This window comes from Lepisosteus oculatus, chromosome 15 (genome assembly GCF_040954835.1).
Source record: "Lepisosteus oculatus isolate fLepOcu1 chromosome 15, fLepOcu1.hap2, whole genome shotgun sequence".
NCBI classification, from domain to species: Eukaryota; Metazoa; Chordata; class Actinopteri; order Semionotiformes; family Lepisosteidae; genus Lepisosteus; species Lepisosteus oculatus.
The window spans coordinates 32,651,146-32,677,619 of NC_090710.1; the positions used below are offsets into that span (position 1 = coordinate 32,651,146).

Sequence of the window (26,474 nt, forward strand, 5' to 3'; positions counted from 1 at the left end):
CCAGACAAATTCATTACAGAGACACACTGCTCCTTTAAAAGGTCAGATGTCCCTCTGTTTTCTCTGTGGAGCGCGTACACACGGTGATAATGCACCAAGAGGCTTCCAGTGGTTTAAATTGCTTTCCTGAGCTGTATCTGTGGGTGCACTTAAATGCATTAGTGGTTGGTTTAGCTGCCCACTTTGGGGGTATGTCAGAAACGCAGACTTCCTTTTCAGTGCCTCTCCCCTGAGACTCTGCTCCAGACAAGCCTTTGGCTGTGCATCATGTCAGAGACAGCACTAACACAGAGCGAGAGGCACACAATTTCATTGTCTGCACCAACACAACACAAACCCCCAGCCCCACCTCCTGCACCAGCCCAGCAACCCCAAATGGATGCTGTCCAGACTACCAGAGTGACAGGAGAATTGAATTTGGACTGCAGGAAGCGTTATAAAGGCGCATAATGGCTCAGCGTGTCCTGTGCCGGAAAGCTAAAAAAAAGACAGCAGTTACGAATGTCTTATTCTTCGTCAAGGAGATTGGAAAAAGTCATCTGATGTAAAATAAGATTAACAGTGCCCCAGGTAGACCTGTTTTCAGCCTGTTAGTGAACAAAAATGAATGAAGAACAACTCAGGATCTACATGAAAGAGCAGTGTTGCAAAGCACACCGGTTAACGGGAAAATACGTTTTTGTCATCTGGACAAGCTGGTGTTTCAAAATTGGCTTGTTGAAGAAATGCTGGATATAAACTGTAACTACACGTTATTATAATATGATGACTTTGCATTTTTTACAACAGTTGGAGAATTTGCACGTTAAGGATTTGCTGACACAGGAAAAGTTAAGGCCCAGTGATCGCGAAAAAAGGCAATGAATAAAATATGAGTGCAAATTAATATAAGGCAAACATGGACAGATGCAGTAGGAGATGTGTATTTATAGAGAGCAGTTGGTTTATGAAAGAGTTTGTCAAGAAATATTGGAAGAGATACTAGTTTAGGATGATGACAGAATACAAAGTTATTGTATTAGTAATAAGCACAAACATTATTGACCAAAAGCTGGCTTTTCACCATGAAAATGTAATATGTTCCATTTTTACATACCCCAGCATCTTGAAGACCATCAAGTAACAAAATGTACTTTTATAAAAAAACAGCATCAAAACTATTCCTTCTAAAGTGCCAATAGGCTACAGGTCTTCGTTCAGCAAAGGTTGTTCGAAACAGCAGAAGAGCATTTGCCGTTTATTTTTTAAAAGGAAGTCTGATTTGACATCATAATCGAAGTTGACATTAAACTTTATGTTGTACCTCTCACCAAACCAGATCTTTAACTCCGGTGGTCAGCAACAGTAATGATGATCTCGGCTGAACTCTGTTTGGAGGAACAGGTCAACATGCCGGTGTAGCTGCCTCTTTGAAAGCCCTGCTCCTCTGTGAGGCAGACCAGTGCGTGTCTGGTCTTGTTGGCTGGCTGTTTTTTGAGCTCATGAGGGGTTTAGCTTGCGTGCAAATAGAGTGCCATTCCTGAAGGGGCGGCAGCACCCAGACAAATTATGCCGCGACAAAGCCACAGATTCCTGCAAAGTTGACCACAGAACTAAGTTTTCTCCTGGGAACAAAGCAGAGCTTTAATTGACACTGTAGACCACACCCTGGTGACTCTCTGCTGCATTCGCTTAGCAAACAAATATTAAGCTTTGCTGAAGGATGGACCTTTTGGGCTGGTGTGCAATTTGCGGTGCCTGTCATCATATTGCAGCCCTCAGCAAAACACAGAGACAAGGAGAAATCATTGCTGCCAGCAAAACTATAAGCATCCATCCGTTTTCCAGCTGCTTCTTCCAATTTAGGGCCGCCAGGGAGCCAGAGCAAGGCAGGTTACACCCTGGACGGGACGTCAGTCCTTCACAGGGCACAGGACAGATAATATGTCCCCAAACACCTCTAGAATGCCTCATCACCAGTCTCGCCCAGATGTCCACGAGGAGTGGCGCTTGTATCGACGGGTTGAGACGCGTGCCCAGGGCACACTGTAAGTGGGGAAACAGCCAACTCTGGTGTTGTGAAAGCAACAGGGGAACGGAGCCTCTCGCAGGGTTCCAGGTGGCGAATTTCCACATTCAAAAATCCATCCTGGATGGCTAACGACCGAGCAGCTTGTTTGCCGGCTGTTTTTTTTAGCTAATGAGGTCTTAGAAGCGCTCCAACCACTTTACTAACCCGAGTGCAAACAGACTGTCAAAGCCGTCTTTGCCTTGGGCTACTTCAGGCAGCGCGTTTAGTGGGCTTATTGTTGGGGGCCAGAAATACATCAAAATGCCGTCCTTTTGATTCCCACTTCCATATCCATTATAAAATTAGTACATTCAAAACCTTTAGAAAACTTCATTCGATATGGTAGCTGAACTATATACAGGTCTAGAAGAGCTAACTATTATTATTATTATTATTATTATTATTATTATTAAAGTGCTTGTTATGTTAGTGCCGCTATATTATGTGTTTATCAGCAAGCACGTTATCATATCAGGATGACACCAACAACCGTATTAAAGCAAGGATACACGTAAATTATTTTGGTCTTTGGTATCTTGGGGCAGAGTGACACAAGAAACTTGTTCAGCAGAAGGTTAAATAACTACATTACCTATCCCACAAGATTCAGATGGTACCGAAATTTCAGAATGAACGACAGCTACAGGAGTGCATTCAGCAGAGCTATTTTGAAACAAATGAAAAGGGAAATAATATAAAAGTTTCCTTGAAAATATTGGCATCCGTGCTAAATCCTTGACTGTGCACCGCTGGGCGTTTGGACACCTTTTGCCAGTTTCCAGCCTGTCTCCATCTGGCGTCTGACAGCTCTGCAGCTTATGCACAGTTTCCACTCATTTCTTCAAAATGATCTCTCACCACAACTGAATATCACTGTGACAAATTAAGCCTCCCTTCAGGAAACTTCAAGCATACCTCAAGCTATTAATATCAATACCTCACCAAAGATGGAAATAAATCCTCTTATTCATTAATTGGGGAACTGTCAAGACAAATTCAAAACAGGACTGCGTAGAAGGAAAAAAAAAATCTACCTTGTGAAAAATATCCAAGCAGATAGTGATAGTGCTTCGAAAAGATTTGAAAGGGAGAGATACCAATGTTCTCAATCTGGCACTTCGACTGGAAAAGCACAAATCATTTTCTTAGAGAAATTCCTGCCTAGAGAAATGTGATACTCATGAGGGACGTGGTTGTACCGGACGATCTACAGAATACAAACTAGTGGCAAAAATACAACTCTGAAGTGTTTCAGCCGGTATATAAGCGTGTATTAAAACACGGCAGAACTGTAACATCTTTCAGCCCAATGTTAATCTATTCACCTGGTTCAGCATGTTACAAGGCAACGTGTCTGTAGAAATTTGTGGGGCTCCCATCCCTCTTTCACATTCATTTCTTGCCCTCACCGGGGTATGAAATGACACTTCTTACACGCGTGGTAAGAGAGGGCGGCTCATGAATACAAAGTGCCTACAACGGGAGCACATAGCCTCCCTGTGCAACTGGGTTCAAGTCACACTGCAGCCGCGTCGGGGCTTGATGAACCAGAGACAGGACATGCGCGAGGAACGTTCCTGTAGGGATATCGAAAGGAGAAGTTGCAAGAGAATTCAGAGGCCTAGGCTCCAATAAATGTACATGTGATCATCCCTGAAATGGTCAACAGTGCATATTGATCCCGAGAGGATGACCAGACCGGCAACAAAGCGGGGCACCGCGCACGGCCCGCCGCCGGGGCTACAGTCCTCAGATGTCTCAGTTGATCACTCGCAGCACAACAGCACTGGGCTGCACGGCTGCCACATGCCCGAATGAAGACGCCCCTGGACACTGGCAATAGTGAGTGCACTCTGATCAAGCCCCATGTGTATAAACGAAACCCTGAAAGGTTTTCCAAGTGGTGTGTGAGAGGGAGTGGTATTGTTGCAATGGTGGCAACATCATGCTATGCGGGGCTGTAGCTAGGCTGTCATCGTTACCTGCAAGCTCACCAGAAGACACTATTCTTACAAGGTTGTGAAACCTGCGCTCCACCCGCTGTTTCAGCAGCATTATCTCTTAATCCCTCAACGTGACACTGCTTGCCCTCACACAGCAAGCGTCACCCAAGACTTTCGGCTTCAGATTTGTGAGCAGTGCTGCGCACTGTTCCACTGAATCACCTTAACCAACTCATATCACCGACTTCGTACTCCTGGTGTTACTGAAACACATCTGAACATCATCATTTTGCTTTTCTCCCCTTAAGGAACATAAAAAGAGTGTGTAATTAACCTCAGTTCTTCTAAAAAAAAACGACAACTGTAAACTGCTGTAGCTGAGTATGCAGAAAATGTTAAAATGTTAACTTGTGCTAACTCAATTATATCCTGACTAAAATCTTTGCAACTAGTATTTGTTTATTTTTCACAAATCTTTCTCCCATCAGTGACATTTGACTGATTCCCTCAGGGGTTCCCTCAGTTTTACAGTGTCTTTTGCTTCAGGAAACTGATATGTGTCATATGTTACCACCTGTGCCTAATAATCCGGTTTTCTCTTAAGACGTGCGAGGCAGTGAGTGGGACGGCCACGCCCCCTCTTGTTCACTCCTCCACTCCTCCAGCCAGCTGCTCAAGGCACCTGCCATCTCCCTGGACAAGTGTTTCTGCACCCTCGGCAGAAATACATCATTCAGCTTGTATGATTTAGAGAGCCGTATCCGACACACAAGACATTCCGAGATGTCAACAGGCCCTGGGCCTGCTCAGATTAACAGGGGGATCCGAACAAGTCACATCTGTTCAGCCATCCCCACCCCACCCCAACCAACTGTGCATTTCACATGCTAATAGATCTGCTGCTCAAAGATATTTACCATTGGCAACCTATGCTGCCGTTTTTAAGCAAGGCAGAGATTCAGTGTTGCCCATAGGGTATGGCCAAGGTCCAACAGCAGGGAAACTGCCCATTCTCCTCTCGAGCACTCACACGTTCTGGCAGCTTAAAACAGCCAGAGGCCATCTGGGATGTTTAGGACAGTGCATTACGAACACCGACTGTCATCTGGAGACACATACCATCTGTGAGGCAGACCTGTTTTCTTAACTGAAAACAAATATCCAAAGATGATCTTATACTGTATAATTCTTAAATGCAGTTGTTGGTCAATTAAGACCTTTAACCCACTATCCCTGGTAAATCACTAATGGAACCTGTATAGTTTTAGCTTTTTGTATTTACAATCTATCATTTATCTGCAGTACTTTTTTTAATTTGAGTTTCAGTAAGGTATGCTTTATTTATTTATTTTGGATACAATTGATGGTTTCCTTGATTGTTTCTTAAAGAACCACATATTAACAGTAATCTAAAATTAAGGAGCACTGTGGTATTTTTGTACAAAAGAGCCTTGCTGAAAAAAAGTCACTCAAAGCAAAAATAAAATCTTGATCTATACATGAAGACACAAAAAGCAGTAGGAGAGAGACACACTGGATACAAAACTTGTAAATAATTTAAGTTTAGAGAAAACGTAAAATGAAATTAGAATGAACATTTAATGGAATGCAGAATTAAGCAAATTAAACTATATAGCAGAAATTAAAAGTACAGCACAGTGTTCAGTTTCTAACTCCCTACAAAAGAAACTGTTAATTTACTTAATAAATGTTTCTACTTGATGATCACATTCTTTGAAAATAAATTAATGTCCACTTCACCAGTTAGCACAGATAGTTCACCTGGACTCTGTCTGTGTTAATTTGTGTTCTGAAGATGAGAAAGAATCCAAAAGAAAAATAGGTGATTTATTTTATCCAACTAAATGAAGGCAAAAGCTGACATGTGCTGACGGTTAACACACGGCTGTACCACATCAAAAAAGACTCAGTGTAATCTCTCAGTTCTCCCAGCTCCTGGTGCCCATGGCACAGATATCAGCATGCCACACAAGTGAGGGGAAAAAACAGCAAAGATAGGGGTGTTAATTAAAATAATTTGGATGGGGTTCAGAAAAAGAAGAATGTGCATCAAGTTTAACTCTCTGTTAGGAGCAGCAACATATCTCATCAAATACATAACATTTTTATAACGATAAATAAAGGCATAGCCCTCACTTTAAGCATCCCAGCTACATTTTATTACACATAATCCTGCTAGCCGAGCTGTAGTCTTAGATATGGTTTGTAAAATCAGTGACATGCCAAAGCAACTTAACTGAAGCAAAGCAGAACACTGAAAAAGAGAAGGCAGACTGCTTCCACACTTTAAAACTTTTACCCAGTGACAATGAGAGATCTCCATATTTTTTCATCACAAACCATATGGGGATTTTTTTGGCCAGATGTATAAAATGCTTACTTAGATACTGAAGGGAACAAAAAATAATAATGGACATTTAGATAAACGTTGTGCATCAAACTCAAGCTTGTCTCATCAAATGTATCCAAAGAGATTACACTCAGTGACCTCCATTTCATAAAGTATCAAATGTCAAGTACAACTAATCGAGAAAGAGTTTACAAGTGCAGCTTACATCTACCATTCAGTGCCTAGCAATGAACCATGTGCCTTTACATGCTACTTCATAAGTAGTGCAATAGATGAACACATGGTTTGTCATTAATTTTATTAAAATTGCAAATTGTTAGAATATTTTGCATAAGCCCCTGGAATGAAAGGTTAAGAATTCAAACCTCACATTATATGATTTGAACTGAAGCATTCTTTAATGTTGCAAGGCTTTTCGAGACATTCCAACAGCCAAGGAGTGATTAAGATCTGGTTTTTTGTTACTGCTGTACAGATCAGTTGGAGAGCTGCCAAACAGGAGAAAATGGCTGACAACTTTAATTCTTGTCTGTTACAAATGGAAAGCAAATCATAACAGCCCAAGAGGGAAAGAAGACACAATACCACTTCACACAGTAAGAAGGAGTCATGCCAGGAAAACTGAATTCCATGCTGTAGATAATGCAACAACTAATATGGTCAAATTGTGCTGATCATGTCAGTCCTCTTTGGAAATGGCTAAAAAGCTGAAATATAGGTATGACCGCCAAAGGAAACAAACAGCCTGACATCACCCATTGCAAAACAATAAAAAACAAGTGTTGTGTTATATTAAGGGAGGAAAAAGACAGGTTTTTCAACTTGGTAATAGCTAAACTTACACCATATTAACATAAAAATATATTTACAACATACTATATACAAACTGATGTTTAATGGAAGGCTGAAGCAGGGAATAAATTATACAGACTATTTTCAACAATGGGAAAAAAATATTAATTGCACTGCAATAGCTAATTTGCTAACCCACTTAAAAGATTTTTTTCTTGTGTATTTATACCTTGTCATTTTCAGTTTCTGCTGTATTAGCAAAGAATTCACAATAAATTAATTTCTTATTCAGCCTGTTTATGCAATGATTTGAAAATATCTAAACCCATTAGCAATTTCAATAATATATGCAACAGTAATCTCTTTAATATGGTTTATCTTTTCACTGCTATAGAGCAGAAAACCATTACAGATTCCAAATTGGTTCTGAAAGTATGATTCGTATTTTACAATGGTAAAATTGTTTCACTTTTCTTATTGTATACTTTATCAGTTGGAGCACAGCAAATGAATTACTATTTACTACAGATTCAATCAGGAACTTGAAAAATATATGTAGGGGAACAATCCTTTACAGTCTCCTGTCTTGTGGGTAGTGTTTAATTACCATAATAATAAAAAATATGTTCTAAATTGCACATTTACCTCTGAACTACATTCAAATATTATTAGGTTGCAAATTTGTTGTGATGCGAGAACATCATGGTTTGTTTTTAAAGCTTTGCTTATGGAAAAGCCTTCAGCACAGAAATCTCCCTTGATTTCTGAATATCAAGCTGGACCAAAGCTATGTGCTATTTTGCAACTAGGATGCATTGCTCTGCTGGAAGTATATGGCCAATAAGTCATCTTATAATAAAACAAGTTCACTTTTTTTACAGTGCAAGACCAAGATTCAAAACCTTGGTTGAAATCTGGCAACAGGACTCACCCAGGCAGGTTTCCATTCATGTTCCATATGACAAAACAAAAAGAAAACACTGTTTTGCTGGTGCACATTTCACATTGCACAGGTGTTTTCAGCCTGTTGGTAATCTATACACTATAAACTTAAAAGGCATACACATGTTTTCCAGATGGACACTTTTTAGGGCGGTCTTTTTGTCCCGAGAAACAGAGAAAAGAAAAATGTATTTAGGAAGTCTGCACCTGCAAAAGAAATCTTCAAGCCACATTAAAGCTGAAGCAAGTGCACGCCCATGAAGCCAGAGCAAGCCAGTACAGCAGTGCTTCTGTAGAATTACAAACTACAGAGAATAGAGTATATACTTCATCACTCCTTGTTTATCTTTCTGAAAATCTTGGAACCTTGAGCAGCCAGCATTCTACTTGTTCTTACCAGTTCCTTGCAATTTATTTCCAGGCATAGAAACTAAACGTCTATCTAGACGTGCCTCTGCAGTTTTTAGACATACGAAAAAGGGAGGAACTGTAGCAAGAGCATCCGAGAAACTCAAATCAGTTGATCAAAATGGCTGTGAAACGGCAGCTGTAATTTCAGAAGCAAAGTATATGAAACACAACATTTTCTTGTATGTCTAAAGCAGGTAAACATGGAAACAATAGGAAACTCAGATATTGTTACAGCAAGATGAAACACCAGAACAGGCTTACGCTGTAGAGAGCAATATTTCCCTTCAGTACCTCTCTCTTTAATGCTAACCCAGAGGAAAGCAAATTCAGTTTCATTACCATTGTCTCATATTTTTAGTATCAATACTGTGACCTTTTGCTAAATAACGGGTCTCAGAGGTGCAGATTTTAAGACGTTTTGCGGATTTTCACTTTAATAAACTGAAAATGAAAATGTTATCTAGAAAGAAAAATGCTTTAGACATTGCTTCAGCCATTTATAATGAAGTGAAAAGAGGATTCTGAATGAATACGAAATAATTATACGATGAAAACCAATATGTATGGATTATACAATTGGGTGAAAAAGTCAGATTATTTTGTAATCAAGCATTTGGCAACATGCTGGATGAAGGCTGGAGAGTGACAACCCGTTAATATCTCCACCTCACAGCCAAAAGGAAAATGTTACTCATATTGAAAAATGGCCTTCAGTGCGCACCACGCTATGGCCCTCTTTAAACAAACGTCTCATCACAAAAACTAAACATCTGTGTAGATGTGATGTGACAAAATTATTTTAAAAATAACATCTAAAAACAATTTATTATTAATATTTTTAAAATATTAAACACCCCCACCCAGGAGTAAACAGTCATATCTGAGTACTTTGTAGAATTTCTCTGTTCAGATTTCAGGTTCTTCGACTAAATTGATTTTATACCTCTTAAACCACATTTTCACTACATGCCTGTATGAAAGACATTGACACAGTGCTCGGCCATGAAAACAGAGAATAAAATGAACGGATTTCTAAATCAATTTAAGTCTGGATTTGGACAGCGCATGTTTGAATTCTAAACTACATCCCTAAAACGAATGAATCATTTTATCTGCGGAGAACAAACGATGAAAACAGCATACTAAGTGACAGTCCTCATTAGCTACACAACAGCAGAAAAACTATGTTAATACCCCATAAGATAATGCAGGGGATAATATTTTACACAATTCTTGGGCTGCTGAAGTCCAAAACCAAGACTAAAACCAAACTGGGCACACAGTCAGGAGCACGTCCATGAATGAGACTGGCAGAGGGGTCAAAGTGCTACCAGCTTCAAGCGAAAAAGCAAGTTAATCTCCCAGAAGAGCCTGAGGCGATAGGAGACGGGAACTGAAGAGCATCTTCAAGGTGGCAATTACATCCACGGTCACAAGCGCTGTTAAAGGTCAATTTGGAAAAACACCAAATGCCACTTCAAATGGGATCAAACTTCAAAGAGCCTTATCACCATTATAATAAACTTTCAAAATCCAAACGGTGTGCAAAATAACCTGTAGTCACACATATAACCTGTAAACACATGATCACATGATTCCCGTTTCTTTCAAAAGGTATTTTTCTCTTCCCCTAACAAAATTGTAACAGTACATTCGACACTACACAGGTGTTAGTCATGAAGTGAGGAAAGCATTTTTCAAGCATTACTAAAATTTTGCAATGAGTAAATATATTACATGCGTCTCAAAAGTTTAGGGAAGTGGTGTAATGTGGTACAGTATGTTCACCATATGCTTAACATTTCTTTCCTGTTTCAAACCACGCAAAAGCATTGTCTGCAAGATGTGTGCAGCTGCTGTGAGGGAGGACTTGTCCAGTAATGCGATACAAGTGATAAGAAAATTAGGTCAAGAGGTTGGAAACACAGCAGGTCACTGTATGCTCTTCCTCATCTGTTCACATCAACACTTCTCTCTCCCACTCAATACTTCAGAATCACAGCAAAGGCCTCCACACCCCATTCTTACTGTCCTGATCTCTCAACATCACATCGAACCAGGAACCTATCCAGCAGTTCCCATCTGTCCAAATTTGAGTTGGAAATGAACCAAACTGGTAAAGGTTTGCAACCTTACAATACAATATTCCAAATCTGTAGCTTAAAGCAGTCAACTGCGTAAAAAAAAAAAACGGGGGTACAATCAACCCCTCTCTTCATAGTCTAAGTTCAGCCTGGATTTTTTTAAATGCTCAGTAAATACACTCTGCTGATCTCTAAATAGACAGGAAGCTTCTGTTCAAAACCAGGCACCCGGAGGCAACCACATATCTAATATGTCAAGCTAAGCTGACGTATTCTGTTCCATTTACATCTGTGCAATTCTGAGGATGCCAAAGGAGCCTCATGGAGGAAGGATGTGCCGAGTTCTACATGAATTTCTTAAACCTGACCTTGTGAAACAAAATATTTTGGCTAGATCTAAAATTCTAACTATTTTAGCTAAGCAACCAATTGAAAAACATTCTGGGTAACTCTTAGAACAACAGGTTTTCAACAACGGGGATTCAGGTTTAAAAGTCTCCGAAAACCTTTTGAGCGTCTCTTACCAGTGACGTTGGTCTGGGCGCTGTATATGCCGAGGTACTCTGCGTCGGTGTTGGGGGTGTAGCACTCGAACACGCCCTCGTCCTTCAGCTCCAGCTTGGCGATGTGAAGCAGCACGGAGTCGCCACTCAGCCTCTCGATGTAGATCTCCTTGTTCTGTACCCGCTGGGCGTAGACCGCGTACGCGTATTTCTCCTCGTTGGTGCTGACGATCTTGATCTCCTGCAGGGGGGCCGAGTGCCGATACATGGACCACTCGAAGTGCTGCTCCACGCCCTCCGTGTAGCCCGTGACATTGCACCAGATGGTGATGTGGGAGCCCTCCGTGCGGTACAGGGGCCCGCTCTGCACAGACACCACCCGCCTCGCCGAGCTCGCACCTGCGGGGAGGAAAGAAAGGGGCAATTTACTCACCCACAGTCAAACTACACCTTCCTCATGAGTGTGTATTTCAGCAGCTTGCACAGACGGCAAGAAAACAGAGCTGGAAAAGGCCGCCTGAATGCAGACAAACAGTTTGTGGGCAAAAGGCACTGTTCAGAAACCGAAATACCAGTTTAACTACAATGAGAACACAGAACTGTTAAGGTGCTGATCCCTTTTTAGGGCTCAAAAGCACCATGTGACGTCAATTCCCAAACTTTCAAAAGAAATCCTAATGATTATAAAAAAAGACATTGTTGCTTCTTTAAAAGCAAGTGTGTTGTATCAGCTGTTCATCTGGTCAGGTGTTCCTTGTTGGATGCTAAAACAGTAACAGACATGGCAGGATATTGAATGTAATTTCCTGAGCAATTTAGCTGTCTCATCTGGCGACTGTCAAAGTTACCAAAGTACCGAAATGAATTGCCCCTCGAAGCAGTGATTTCTGTCTTGTACAATTAGTCCTCTGCTAGTGCATTTAGATAAGAATTTCAATTGAACGTGAGTATCTGTTCAATACGAGATGAAATGCTATGTAAAGCAGCAGACACCTGACATGATTCCAGAAAAGGCAGCTTCTTCTAATATTCTCTTTCGGGGGTTATAACTTTTTTTTCTATGTCCGAAATCCCTAGAGTGCATCATCCTTCTCTTGAGTCTGTTCGGTTACGTCTTTCCATCTGTCTGAAAATCAGCTCAAAACAGATGTCAGGTTGCCTCTGTAATCTGCTCTGTATCCTGACAGACAAAATCCAATTTATTTATTTGGATGGAAATATTTACACAATATCTAGGGCACAGCACATGAAAATCCATACCATCTAAAGACCCAAAAACATCCTTTTGACAGAAGCAGCCATAATACAGTCAGTCACATACAGTATCTGTATTAAAGATACACTTCCAGCTATAAAAAACCTGACATCAGAGTTGCATATTCACAGATAGGAGTATCTATTTTATTTGCATCTCTGCCAGACTTATCAGGAGGGGGAAAATAACATTTTAGGGCAATGCAATGGTTCTATAGTCCTCAATTACTCAAGTTTAGTTTTTCCACTACACAACATGAGAACCATTTTTGTGTCCTGGGTGCAAAAAAGATCCATACACTGTATATATCAGGCACAAAAACAAAGACATACCTATTTCCATTACTTAGAAACATTTTAAAACTGGAAAGTGTGCCATCACAAAAAGTAGCTTCTTCATTTTTAAATAAACACTCTGTGATAACTACTGCATATTAGAGCATATTTTTTCATTAAATAATATTGCAGGGATCGCACAACAGTATATGAAGCGTAGAGTATCTAATACTGCTTTCCTAAGGTCTCAAAGCCTATTTCTTTGTTCCAAACACCAATGCACGTGTGACTTAGGACTTCACCCCTCCTGTGCAGCTGCTAAACAACTGGAAACAAGCCGAGGAATGGTATGAGACTATGTTGCACCAGGGACATAACGATAGCTGTGGCCTAATGTGAAGTCAAACCAAAGCATCCATTAGCCATTAGAGCTCAACAGTGGGCATAGTGCTAGGGTGAATCAAAGACGCTGTGCTCAGCAATATGGCCAGGAAAATGGGAGACACTAAGTATGCGTCAGCAGGAAATCTTGGAACCATGATAATAAAACCTGGTCTATCCAATGTATTTCACAAAGCTGTTGCATTGTTGCATTGACGGTTTTTGGTTTCCATAATTATTAAATTAAATTTTAATACAATGTAAAAAGGAACAAGTAATAGGTTTATTCCGTGCTGAAAAGAGAAGAAAGAGAACACAGGGTGTCATCCGCGGAGCCTTCTTCAGGTGTGAGCAATGTAAAAAGTACTTACTCTACAACTGCTTGCCAACCGTACACTTTGTTTGAAATAAATCCTTCTAGCTTCTAGCTCATCATATCTAGGCGTTTCATTAAAATGTTCATAGTTTCACTCTTCAACAACTGACATTTTAATTACTTAAATAATTCAATACAATAACTTCAATAACTCACATTTCAATAACTGAAATGTTAAATACAATATAAAACCAATTATACAGGTTACACAAAATTCTAATACTACCAAAAAAACCTTCAAGCACTGTAGGAGAGACTAAACGTGCAACATCATAGCTCTACATTCTTACCTTCCAAGGTCTACTAATACACAACTATGAATACTGACAGGAATTATATTACCGCTTTTAGCCAGTAACAACAATCAATTTGTTTTTTTTCTGATTTAATACTGCTTTATAATATTTTATTAAAATCGTTTACCACAATTTAAAAAATAACCAAATCGATTTCCTACACTTCTTTTTCAAATCTAGAGATACATCTATCGCACTGGACATGCGGTACCACGAATTCTCCGTCTCTCCTCTGCTGAGTGTGGACGAGTGACACCTGCCTTGTACCTGCGGTCCGGAATGTTTTTAGAACTACGAGAACTGGCCAAAAGAAGAAACATCTGACCAGGAGTCGCCGAGATGCAGTTGTGACAGAAACACTGTCCTTTCACCAGACAGACACTTCTTAGGTGTTAGGGATGTATGGCTGGATTATAACACCAGACGTTTTAGAAATTTAAGGCTTTACCGGGAACCCAGTCCCTTAAACAATTTGGAGACAATCTTCACAAACACTTTCTTGCATGTTGAAGCTCTGAAAAGGAGCTGTTGGCTTTATTTAAAATTACACAACAGCCACGAAGGACAGGCCCACTTGTGTGTCTGTTGGCTCCTAACAGACTCTCATACTTGTTCATGAGATTGCATTTTTCAGTGACATCTTGTCCTTTTGTTCCTTGCAGATTCTTTTTTTAATATATATTAAACGCTAACCTTCATCTTCTGGAATAAAAAAGTTCCTTGTTTTCCCTGAGAACTGCATTCTGTTCTGTAAATTAAAAAAACACTAGATGAGCACTCCCCTTGACCTTTAATCAGCACTGTGGAAAAGTGACAAAGCCCAGCGGGTTTATAGGCTTTGTACCTGCAAATCATCACTTTCTCAACACTTACGGGTACGGGATCGTGTTGACCACCCGAGCAGGGGATTTACCTATTAGAGACTCCAGATGTAAATCCCTATACCCCGCCATGCAGATATAGCTGTCAGGATAATTCCTGACTGGTTGAAGCACCAGACTGATCAAAGCTCATGTGCCCTGTGCAGATACAAGCGTTTTTTTTAAGGACTGTGGGCAATCCGCTGCCGTCACTGGCTGTGAATGAATTGCTCTAACCCATCGGGCTACTGTTTGCTCTGTGATTTTTATGCAAGTACATTGGAAAGGTGGGGCTGAGGGTCTTAGTGCAAAGGTAAGCACGTTTAATTTTACTTTGCCATCAAGGAAATATTTGCTTTTTGTCCGGCTTTGTTTCTGGGAGATTCCGGTAATTACAACTCTAAAAACTGGAGAACAAGGATGGCTTTTAGTCACTAATAAAAACATATTCCAGTATTCTCTGAGGGTTTAAAATGAACTGTTCGACCCTTTTTAAACCACAATTTCAAGGAGTTTTGCCGACTATAAAATGCCATGGTGCTGTGATGTTACAGAATGCTGATCAATGTTAAATTCCCCACACTTTAAAAATGTTAAGCTGTGTTTCTCTGTGAGAGAGAAACAGGGAGAAGTAATGTGGGCCACAATTTTTATATTTTACCAACTTTATTACTGGGGAAATCCACAGATGTAACATTTAAGTATTTGCATCTAATACCTCTGCTGACAAACTGAGCTGAAAGATAATCAAAGCAAGACAGCACTCCAGTAAAACAGGAAACAGATAAGGCTCTGAACAGTTCATAAGAGGAGAACCCACTGGCACTAATGCCAACCAGAAGCAATTATGAATCACTAGTTCATGATAGTGTGGTGACTCAGCTGGAGAGAAGTCTGGTAAAGAAACTGAAGGTAACCCACTGCTAGTTCCCACTACCAGAAGACATGTTTCTGGTAGAAACACGTTACAGACCTGTTTAGACAGCAGCCACACAGGAGTACAACATTTTAAACAAACCTATGTGTTAAACTTTTAAGTTGAATGAGAATACAAACACCTTACTTTACTATATATTTTTAAGTTCATACTAGATTAGGTACTTCATTATTATAAATCTAAAGCTTTAAATAATTTTTTCATGAAGTGTTTTTATAAATACAAAGAGCAGTAATTCTCTATAAGGCATACAGTTATGTTCACCCAGTGGCTAAGAAAGGGTAGCTTCAGACTTCAGTAAAATCCGGGTTGCGTAAAGACTTGTGGAACAGAACCTTTCCATAACCCGGAAAGAGAGTGTGTGTTTAGTGAAAATGCAACAGCTAGAAGAACGGATCAGCTCTTTGAAAACAGAGGTAAATAACTGCATATCTTTCTCTTCTCAGAGTTACACCCAAAGTACCATATTCGACAGCCAATTACCTGTCCTTCTAAGAGGCTGGAACAGCCCTTTCTAATAAATAGAAAGACAAAGGGAGGGAGCAGAACTACTTGGAGAAAAAACAAAAGCTGAGGGGAACGCCTTTTCCCCAGCACAGTCTCCTGATACACATCTGTGTGAAGTGACACTGGCCATCCCTGACCTCTGACAGGTCTGCAAGGTTCGACGGGGAAAGATGTGATGGACCGTTTCAGGAGACCCGGTCTCCAGAAATGTGGAGATCATACCAGAGATGTGTCCTCCGACAGAAAAGAGGTGGCTCCTTCCTTTCCAGGAACCAGATTCTTTCTTGGTGAAAAGGCAGGTGTAGCACAAGCTGTTCTGGCTGTGTACAGGAGTGCTGCACTCTTCAAACACCAACAGGTACTTACAAAAATAAATGGGAACTGCTTTTCAATAGCTTTTCACCTAAAGCACAGCACTTTCCAGGGCAGGACAGTAATATAGCACTACAGTTTGTTCAGAGTGTGCTTCCTGATACACTATCCCATTTCGAATGTTATTTGATGTCAAATCAGGTAATAAAATTCTGAAAACTCCACTCTTAAAAAGATTAAGTAAAAATTAATTAGCACACTGGACCTCAGATATTAATTAGAAATCATAGCAAACAGACCCTTTGCTGTAAATTTAAATGCTGTAAATCAGTGATATAATATACAATATAAATTTAAATGTAAAATTCTTAAATATTATTATTGAATGTCCAACAACATTCTAGTGTAATTTATAATTGCCTCTTCATTTTGCTACACATTAAAGAATGCGTCACTGAAAAGCTCACCTGGCAGTGTTCATGTATTTATAAGCAATACCTCTCCTTCATGCTACAGGAGAGGGCACTTGCACAAACAGCTGAATTTACTTGGGAGAGTCAGAGCAGCGCAATTACAAGTGGATCAGGCTCTAGCAGCGAGGCAGCTGAAAACAGAAGGAATTAACCCTCATGAAAATCAATGAAGGAAAGATTACAAACGAAAGCAGGCCACTTGGCCCATGCATGCCCTTTTAATGTGACAAACATTTCTTCTGGACACCCAGGCAGCACAAACCTCACCACAGCCTATTCATTAATTATCTCTAGCTACTGCTGGGTGCTCTCAAGCATGGCATTAACGCTGGGTATACTTCCCTCCTCCAGAAGGGTAAACTGTGCCATTTCTCACATGCTTTAAAACTGAACTTCTGTCAAAGGCTTACACGTCTCTCTGCCCCCATTGTTCACGCTGAATATGAAAGAATTCATGCACACGTCGGCTTTCATTTGCAGAGATCTAAACCTTTTCAGTGAGGATTTACAGTCTGGAAAGACTTCAAAGGAGCGAACATCCTGAGCGGCTGTAAAGCCTGTCAGTGAAATTAGAATCCTCTGCCTGTGCTGTTGCACTGCTCCTCATTCTGCCTGCCTGATGCACTATCGGCCCATAATAAAGAGCTAATTCCATCAATGACCACTGCAATCAGATGATCCGAGTCTAAAACGTCTAATAAGAGTATTCTTCTGCCTGTATTGTACGTATATTCAAGTGAGTACTCATACCGATGATGCTAGTCCCTACATCTCCCCCAGTTCCAACCAAAGATTCTCCTGAAAAAGAAGCTTAAAAAAACCTGGAAGAAATGTTACATTATTCCCCGAGTTTCTATGTCCACAGCTGATATTACAGAATCCATTCAAGGTGAGTGGCCTGTTTTGAATACGATATGTGCAATATGAAAGGCCATGGCTGCACTATTATACATGATTAATGACTACCTCTGCAGATTTACAAACAAAGCTACTTCATCCCACATTGCTAACCAATTTCAAAGCAGTACCACACATTGTTGACTAAGCAATGTTGTTAAACATTGTTTTGTATTATGGTATTGTACGGTTGTGGTATTTTATTACATTTATCATATATGTTAGGTTTTGAGACAAATTCTCTTAGGGGCCATAAAGGTTAATTCATTCCAACTGTTGATTAATTAATGTTTTAGGCCAGCCCTTTGATTTTGCATTAATATCAATTTTAAGGTCTTATACAAAAAATAATTTTGACTGTGAACTGTAATGCATTATGAAACAAAGCAAAAAAGGATTTTGGGCCCTTTTCTCTTTTTTCTTCTACATTTTACTACCGTAACACTCGACGGTCCAAAACCCTAGTGCGATAAATTTTCCTTCGAAAAAATGCGATTGCATACTATCTGTTGCAAATATTGATGGTTTCTTATATTCATGTACAGAAATCTGGTTAATTAATGGAATCTTAAATTACAAGAATTTCAAGGATTTACGTTGCTTCGCTTCATTTTTTTAAAACTCAACTAGACTTGATGCAAATACATGAGATTTTCAGACCAAGGCATGAGACCGCGAGATTCCCTCGGAAAGCGCAAATCTTGAGACGTCTGCGATTATGTACCATCGTGGCTGCTGGCTGGCAGATGATCTTGAAATGTATCACAATTAAACAGTAATCCGGTGTGGATTCTAGTGTACACTGTATACAACTGCGGATAACCTGTACTGCTTCAATTTTACCACCTGTATCCCACAGCAGAAACAAAATTTACAAACTACTCTAAAGGTCGGCACAGCTCGGCGGTCACGGGTATATAGATGCACTGGTGTCTCGCGTCACCACAGAAACCGTTGCTTTAATCTATCAGATTACAGAATCAACCGGCATGCTTACACACTTGACCAAAAAAAAGTTAACTCCAGCTGTCTGGAAGTCCTAAAGAGGATTATTCAGTGAAAAAGAGCTAATCCAATCAGGGGCAGAACACATCTTATCTAAAGCAAACACTGCCACGAATTCATTAACACCTGAATCGATTACCATAGTCCTCTGGCATAATCTCAAAAGCTACCTTTACTGCACCTGTGGAGGTGGAGGTGGCTTCAAAATCTAATGTCAAAGGGTTTGAAAAGGCGTAAAACATAAAAACATACAGCTTCTTGATGCCTGTTTTATATCGAAACTGAATGTTCACAGTATGAATCAGACCCTACGTTTGGAATTTCAGGTGGTAAGGAAACAGCCAACACTGTCCACGTACGATAAACAAGATTAACCACATCAATTAATTCTAGGAGCAAGAACGATGAAAAAACTTGTAAAACGTCAATGCAATTCTATGTGCGAGCATTTCTCAACAAACTAAAATGTCCCAATTCGCCTAGTTAACTTAAAACTGTAGATGAAAAATTGTTGCATTTTTGGGACTCAAATCCAATACTTGTTTAACAAACTTGTTTTTATTTGGGAAAATTGGTAAAGGCTTCAGGAAAACATTATGAATTTGGATTGCTCAGCCAAGATCACATCATTTAAGCTATTAACTGTTTTTACCTCAATTACAGATTATCTAAAAACATACACATTATTAATAAAACCTAGTCAGTATTGTTTTGCTAAACTCATTTCACATTACTTTGAAATTGATACAAATGGCTTTCATTTGTGTAGCTTTAACTTTATGTCATTAGAGACACGATAGTAACATGTTTTAGCTATTAGTAACTATATTGAGTATTAGTTTTGCATGGGTAGTGAGGAGCAAGGTTTACACAATGAGCTGCATTCTGGATACATGCAGGGTTTTCCTAAAGTGTGGAGTTTTTCTTCTTTAACTAAGGAAGCTTAAACCCCTGACAAGCCTTATTACAGAACCACCACCGGTTATATTCTTGATTTTTGTAAATGTGAATATGAAGTCAAAGAGTCCCAGGCTTCCATCTTGATTGGAACTTCACTGACTCAGATGCTACAGCTAGACTTAGTATCATACTCTTCACACTTATCACTTTCCACAAATTCATTTCCACTCAGTTTCACAAATGGGCAATTTTCCCCGGGCCTCTGTGCTGAGTACAGAGAGTAGACAGGTCACTAGGTCACCATCAAGTATCTGCTCAGGCTGCGGCAGAAGAAATCTTACAGCTAGGGACGAGTTTTTCTAGAAACCATCGTGTTTAACATCACCACATTTCCTGGAATAGATGAACAAGCTGCTTCTGTAAGATGAAACAGAGGATTTGGGTCTTTGAGTGGGTGGACGTTTATGATATTTATATTCCAATGGAGGGCTGGGCTGATTTTAAAAACTGTTTTTATAGAGCATGGGGGAGGATACAGCAGTGGTCTAGTGGTACAGGCTTAGGTATGAAAAGCAAATTAAGGGTTGCAACCAAACTCACAAGGAATTAGGTACATAATCATTCATCTGAAAACAGTACACAACAAAGCGTGAGGACAATAGTTTCTCCATTTTCATGCTCTTTAACAACCACCAATTATAATAATCACAAAGAGAAGAGATTTTGCTTCAGATAAAGCATACAGCTTAAAATAACTCCAAAAATAAATGGTCATAATCACCAATAGTTTGCACGCCAAGTCAACATAATGTTTTATTTAATATTCTGTAAAAAAACAAACACACACTTCTTTTAATTAACAATTAACTGTTCCCAGTCGGAACTGCCAATCTGTAATGTTTACGACAGCAAGCGTACTTGCACAGGAGAGATGAAGTGAACATTGACACACATGCTGCCAGCAACATACTCCTGTTAGGCCATCTGCTTCTTATTATTATAGCTGACCCACATTGCCAAGACAGCCAGAGATCACATAAGAAGATAAGATTCTCATTGGTAGCACTGCAAGGTTACTGGTGCATCACAATACACAGGGGTCACTCGTTAAATGGAATAACAATAACCTGCAGACACAAGGCCACACAACATGTCACACAAATGCAGAAACCCAGAGGCTATTAGCTATTGTCTTTGCCCGGATTCAAGACGGTGATGTCTGCACTACAGACCTCATCCTGTGTTTCCAAAGTTGGAATCATTTGAGAACAAGCTGTATTTTGTAAAGAAGCCATAAAAGAGAATGAAAAACTAGTTTTGTCCAGCACACCCTACTTACAGTATTTCATTATGTTTGCAATACAGCAGGAATGTTTAACATAAGCACTCAGCACATCCTCTTTCAGCTACAGAACATGCTTCATATTTGACTGGAACCATGTGTATACACTTCTGCTTGCTGTACACTAATGAGTATATTCATTACATGTCTAAATGCATTGCTTACAAAAGGGCAATCAAGAGGCTATTATATTGTAACGCAACGGGGGCTCAGGCGGGCGCCCTTGCCGCATTAGGTCGGCCCCTGCACCGTCCGGGGCTCGAACCCGGGACTCCCGCGTCTCTCTGCAGCGACCTAGCCCCGTGAGCCAAAGAGAGATCTCTCTTTGGCTCACGGGGCTAGGTCGCTGCAGAGAGACGCGGGAGTCCCGGGTTCGAGCCCCGGACGGTGCAGGGGCCGACCTAATGCGGCAAGGGCGCCCGCCTGAGCCCCCGTTGCGTTACAATATCTAGTGTACAATGTATTTCCATTTTAGAATGTGGATGGCATTTTCCTTAAAAAGAACTTTAAAATTCTCATTCTTCCACACAGAGCACATTACCTAAAAATGTCAGGTTAAATGTATTTTAAAATTATATTTGAGTGTTTTTTTTAAGAAATGGTAATTTCCTTTTCCTTTAAGCCATGCTTTTAAAAATTAAAATAATTTCACTGGTACAGTGTGTCCCAAACATGTTATGCATTTTACTCATGGTTATTAAATAATTTTACCCTCCTGACTCGATAGAATTTCAGATATGTACTCTTTTATTTGATTTTTTCCACAGCCTATAGCTTTTCATTTTATCAATTTTTAACAAGAGCGTATGGCATGGACCTATGACTGCTGCCATCAAAGCCCAGCATATTTTAACTGTGAAACCGAGTTTGAAAAGCATTTTAAGAACTAAGGTATCAAAGGTTGCAACCCAAACCCACATTAATGTTCTTCTTTAAAAAAAGTTAACGTTGGCTCATCTTCATCTAAATATAAATGGTGAAAGTGTAGAAATCAGACTAGTTTAGCTAAAACAAGATATTGCAGCGCACTAATTTTCAGGGAAGTTCAGTAGCAGTGGGGTGGATCTGCGCCTGTGGCTGGAAGGTTGCCGGTTCGTATCCCGTGGCCGGCAGAGGAATCCTACTCCGTTGGGCCCCTGAGCAAGGCCCTTCACCACAACTGCTCCAGGGGTGCTGTATCAATGGCTGACCCTGCGCTCTGACCCCAAGCTTCTCTCCCTGTCTGTGTGTCTCAAGGAGAGCAAGTTGGGGTGTGTGAAAATACACATTCCTAATACAAGAAATTGTATATGGCCAATAAAGTGATCTTATCCTAGATTCAAAATGCCATCCTTCTACGTAGATGAAAGCTGAAAGTTTGTGCATGGATTAATACGAGGACTTTGTGCCTCCAGAGCAAATGATGAACATTACTGAACACTTCGAGGGCAACACCATCACCTCAGTCTGCTGTGCTTTGTTTTTGTCATTTAAATGATTAAACTCCTTCCTCATAACACCGTCAGCGCACATCTGCCTGAGGTTAAATTAAGCATCTGTGATTTTATGCCTCTGTTGTGAAACTTTCTGTGTGAACCAGAGTTGGTGGTTTACATGCCAAACGGGGCCTGTGGGAGAGAGGCTGAATTTCACTGCTCGCTGTTCCGACGTGGCAGACGAGCCCAGGACTGGCTGTCTGCCTTCCGATTTGCCTCGCTACCTTGCGCATGCATTAGGTCAGCATCCTCCACCTCATTGCACGGACTCGTGAATTATTCACAGGCTTTCCAGAATCTTCATTTTCCATTATTAACAGAGAGGCGTTTAAAAATTCAGCTCTAGAACCAATTTCACTCACTTTGTCCATCCATGTCCTTCACGCGCTCCAGCGTGGGATGGAGACGCCAGCGGAGACGTGTGACCCCCCCTCCCCTCCCAGCAGGCAGCAGCACACAAAGTGGCAGGTCTAGGCTCTGGCCTGAAGGATACACGTCCTTGTCTGGATAACGGGCTTTCCCAGTGGGGTGCACAAACCAGTCTTAGGATCTCCCCACATGGAAGCACCTGACTTCCGTGTCTCTCTCCGCTTGTCATACCTGACCAAGGGGATTATAACAAATACTGCGGCAAGGCTTTTCAAATTATGTTAATATGTGGCACCAAATTAAAAATGTATTTTATTTAGAAATAAATCACACTTGTAATAACTCTATAGGTTTCTCCTTTTTCAGAATTGCATATCTGAGGAAATGGATTAAATCCTGCTCAGCAAGATTGCAACTGTGTTATTTTGTACAGTACTGTAAAGCATTCTGTAATGCTGAATCGACGGGCTGTACATACTGGGAGCTGTGATTCACCATGGACCAATCAACAGTATGGAAATAAGAACAAAGTCACCTTTCTCAATGAGTCCAGCTCAGACGCACATCAAACATTACCCCTTCTTCTCCTTCCCCATGATAAAAGTACCAGCAAAACTCAACAATCTCAAACTTTATTAGACACTAATTTACTTCCAAAATATAGGTTACAGTGTGTTCTACTGTAACCTACCAAAAGAAGGAAAGAACGCAATGGCAGCACAGACTAAACACGGTTGTTTTTTTTAACAGAAGGAAGAAATAAACAATACTGCTTTGCTGAACTGCAATAAAGAAATTAAATGAGAGGGAGCTTGCACAAACATTTGTTTAATCCAGGTTTTGTTCAATGATACTAGCACCTCCAGCTATATTGAAACAGAGTACATACTTAATTCCCAGGTAGCCAAGCTACAGTCTTGTTATTCAACCATTCACCTGTCTATTTAATGAGGACAAAGTAATAGATCAAGTTCCTCACATGAAATAAATAACTGACTCTCTGTCTCAGGAACAGCTAACAGGTGCCACTTCTTAGGCTGATTGATGGAAAGAGGGGGAAAAAAATCTTGAAAAGATTAACGGAAAATCAAAACCTTCCTAGTCCCCAACTCTAAAATTGCTAACGCCTCACCCGGTTAACACTGCCTCTGGAATGAGTTTGAACTCACGTTAAATTAAATTTCGGCAATGGGAAAAAGAAACTGAGCATCCGAAGAATAAAAATACAACTCAGATCAATTACTGTTCATCCCCGAGTGAGTAACGGAAAAATACTCAAATTTACTGACATTTAATCTTCTTACCAACACTGGCTGTAGCATTCTTCATAAGCATATTGTAAATGTAAAATAAAGTACAACTGAATTATCAAGGAGTTAATATGTTAAAGTTCAAGGATGTTGTTACTATGAATCTTTAAATATTTATTTTAAATGTTCATGTAAAAAGCAGCAACTGTATTCAGCAAATACTATAGGCTGGACTGTTATCTAGAGCAATGTGTGCTACACAAATATTTTAATTTACAGACTCCTGATGGTCTGGCTTACAGTTGCTTCAAACGTCACATGTCTATGTTTTTTTTAAAGTAAATGGGAATTAAGTGTATGACTGCACACTGTGAAAACGAAAAGCTGTTATCACATCAGTGATTTCTGAGCATGTCTCTACTTTAAATGAGAACATCATAGTTATGCCATTAGGAGAGAAACAAAGTTATAGGGAGAAATATTATCATCCAATATAACCACACAATAGTTTGTAAACAACAAATACTATAAACAAAAAATACTATTTGTTATTTCCCTATAAAATCTAAAAAGAAATGGCTCCATATTAAATGAAAACTGCAATAAGGAACAGAACACACAGAGAAATCAGATATATCAACTAAAATTTGAAGTGACTGGAATTTTATTTGAAAATTTGGGAAACAAATTATAATCTGATCTGTTGTTCCCAGACCTGCTTTATAGAAGAACATTTCAGCTCAGAGAACTTGATCGTTTTGAACAAACAACACACCCAATTTTAAGTAAATATTGAATTATTAAAATTCAAAACATTTCAAAGCAGTGATAGGGAGTGGCTGACTTAAATATGGCTAAAAAACAATGATATTCCTACATTAAAAACAAGTTCCTATACCCCAATGTACAACTGCCTTTAAGACGTGTACACCCCCGATCATAAAAAAACATAGGCAAAAGAAGACAATACTCAACCTATACAGCTAGTAAAGCAGCAGACTGGAAAATCTTTAGTTTAAATAGCTGGTTGTGATTTTCCATGCTCAACTAGCAACTGCAGATGATAAGAGTCTCCCCTTAGGTATAAGCATTGCTTACACTCTGTTTCTTAGGAATTAATTGCAATTCAAAATGTACTGTACTAACGAAAGTATCCAAGACAAGGAGTGTTTCTTGTCTCATTGATTTTCATTAGTTGCTTTGTGAGCCAAGGGATTCTGAAGAAGAGACAACTGAGGCAATGCCAGTAAAATCAAATGATGAACACTGAAAATAAATTCGCTCTGTATTTGGAAAACACAGAAGAACAACGTGAAGGTAATGCAATAATCTTAGCTCCCCTAACATTTTCCCCATGGGATCCTGAAAAAATTCTGGTGGGTTTACTCTGACCTGCCTGGGTTTCTAAAATCTTTAGCGAGAACACCTTTGGGCAGTTTACCAAAATGTAATGCACTTGTCAAACCTTGAACAGTCATGGGGAAAAATGAATCTGAAAATGATTTCTGAAAAATGATTCAATGAATTGACAGACTGTTTATTAGGTGAATGAAAGTACCAGTACATCCAGAACATACACAAGTACTGCCCTGCCAAAATCCTGCTTTAGGTCTGCACAACGTCAAGATATAAAGTACAGTGGAAAGTTTCCCCAAGAGAACTCCTGAGATCCGCACACTGTCTTCACTGCACAGAGCATAGTTTGACAGGACCCGATAAACAGAATTTACCAGCTGCCCAATGTACATCTCTGCAACCAAGACAAAAGGGGTCAACAAGCAGTAACCTAGGCATACAGTCTTCCATGCATGGAAGAAATATTTTTTTAAGGAACGTGGCGCTAAAAATACTTCCTAAGCCAGCTGGCATTCCAAACTTCACTATGTCACAATGGTGAGAAGAGGAGATGTCTGGTAATGTAGTAGTGTCTCCAGAAATGGGAATCAAGCCTTGGTCATCAGCGGTATACTGCGCAGTCATTACAGACTGGTGGGCTTTATTGTGGGGTTTAAATGCTACAGAGAAAGTTGCACAACAATAGGAGGCCTAACAAATGTTTCCAAAATATACCAGTCATTTTCCTGAGTTTTCTTAATAATAGACTATCACCCAATTTTACTGCAGAGATAAAACAAATTCAAAATATTTGAAACAATGAAATGTTAACATTCAGATAAAGTGAATCAATATATGCAGATGCACCTTTTTTACAAATATAGCAAAGCATCTTTGTTGTTCTGAATAAAGAAGTTAATTCTACTCAAATCAGGAATTTAAACCAAAAATGTATTCCACTGTTTAAAAGATTGCATACATTGTACAGTGCTGAAGCACTAAGATGCCAACAAACAGATAATTAAAATGTCATGATTTTTAAAAATGAAAAGGCATTACAAGTAGAAGAATGATAAGATGAAATGGACAAGACAGTCCCAACGTCTGCTGCTGCACAGTACTGCCACTGAAAC

The 26,474-nt window shown here is 39.8% G+C and overlaps 1 protein-coding gene across 1 annotated transcript in view; it reads right to left on the reverse strand.

Moving 5' to 3' along the window:
- igsf3 (immunoglobulin superfamily, member 3) overlaps positions 1 to 26,474 on the reverse strand; it is a 105,249-nt gene that overhangs the window by 74,974 nt on the left and 3,801 nt on the right. The window contains exon 2 of the mRNA XM_015364374.2: positions 11,118 to 11,495. Within this exon, the coding sequence (XP_015219860.2) occupies positions 11,118 to 11,495 (378 nt within the window). The remainder of the gene's footprint in view (positions 1 to 11,117; positions 11,496 to 26,474) is intronic.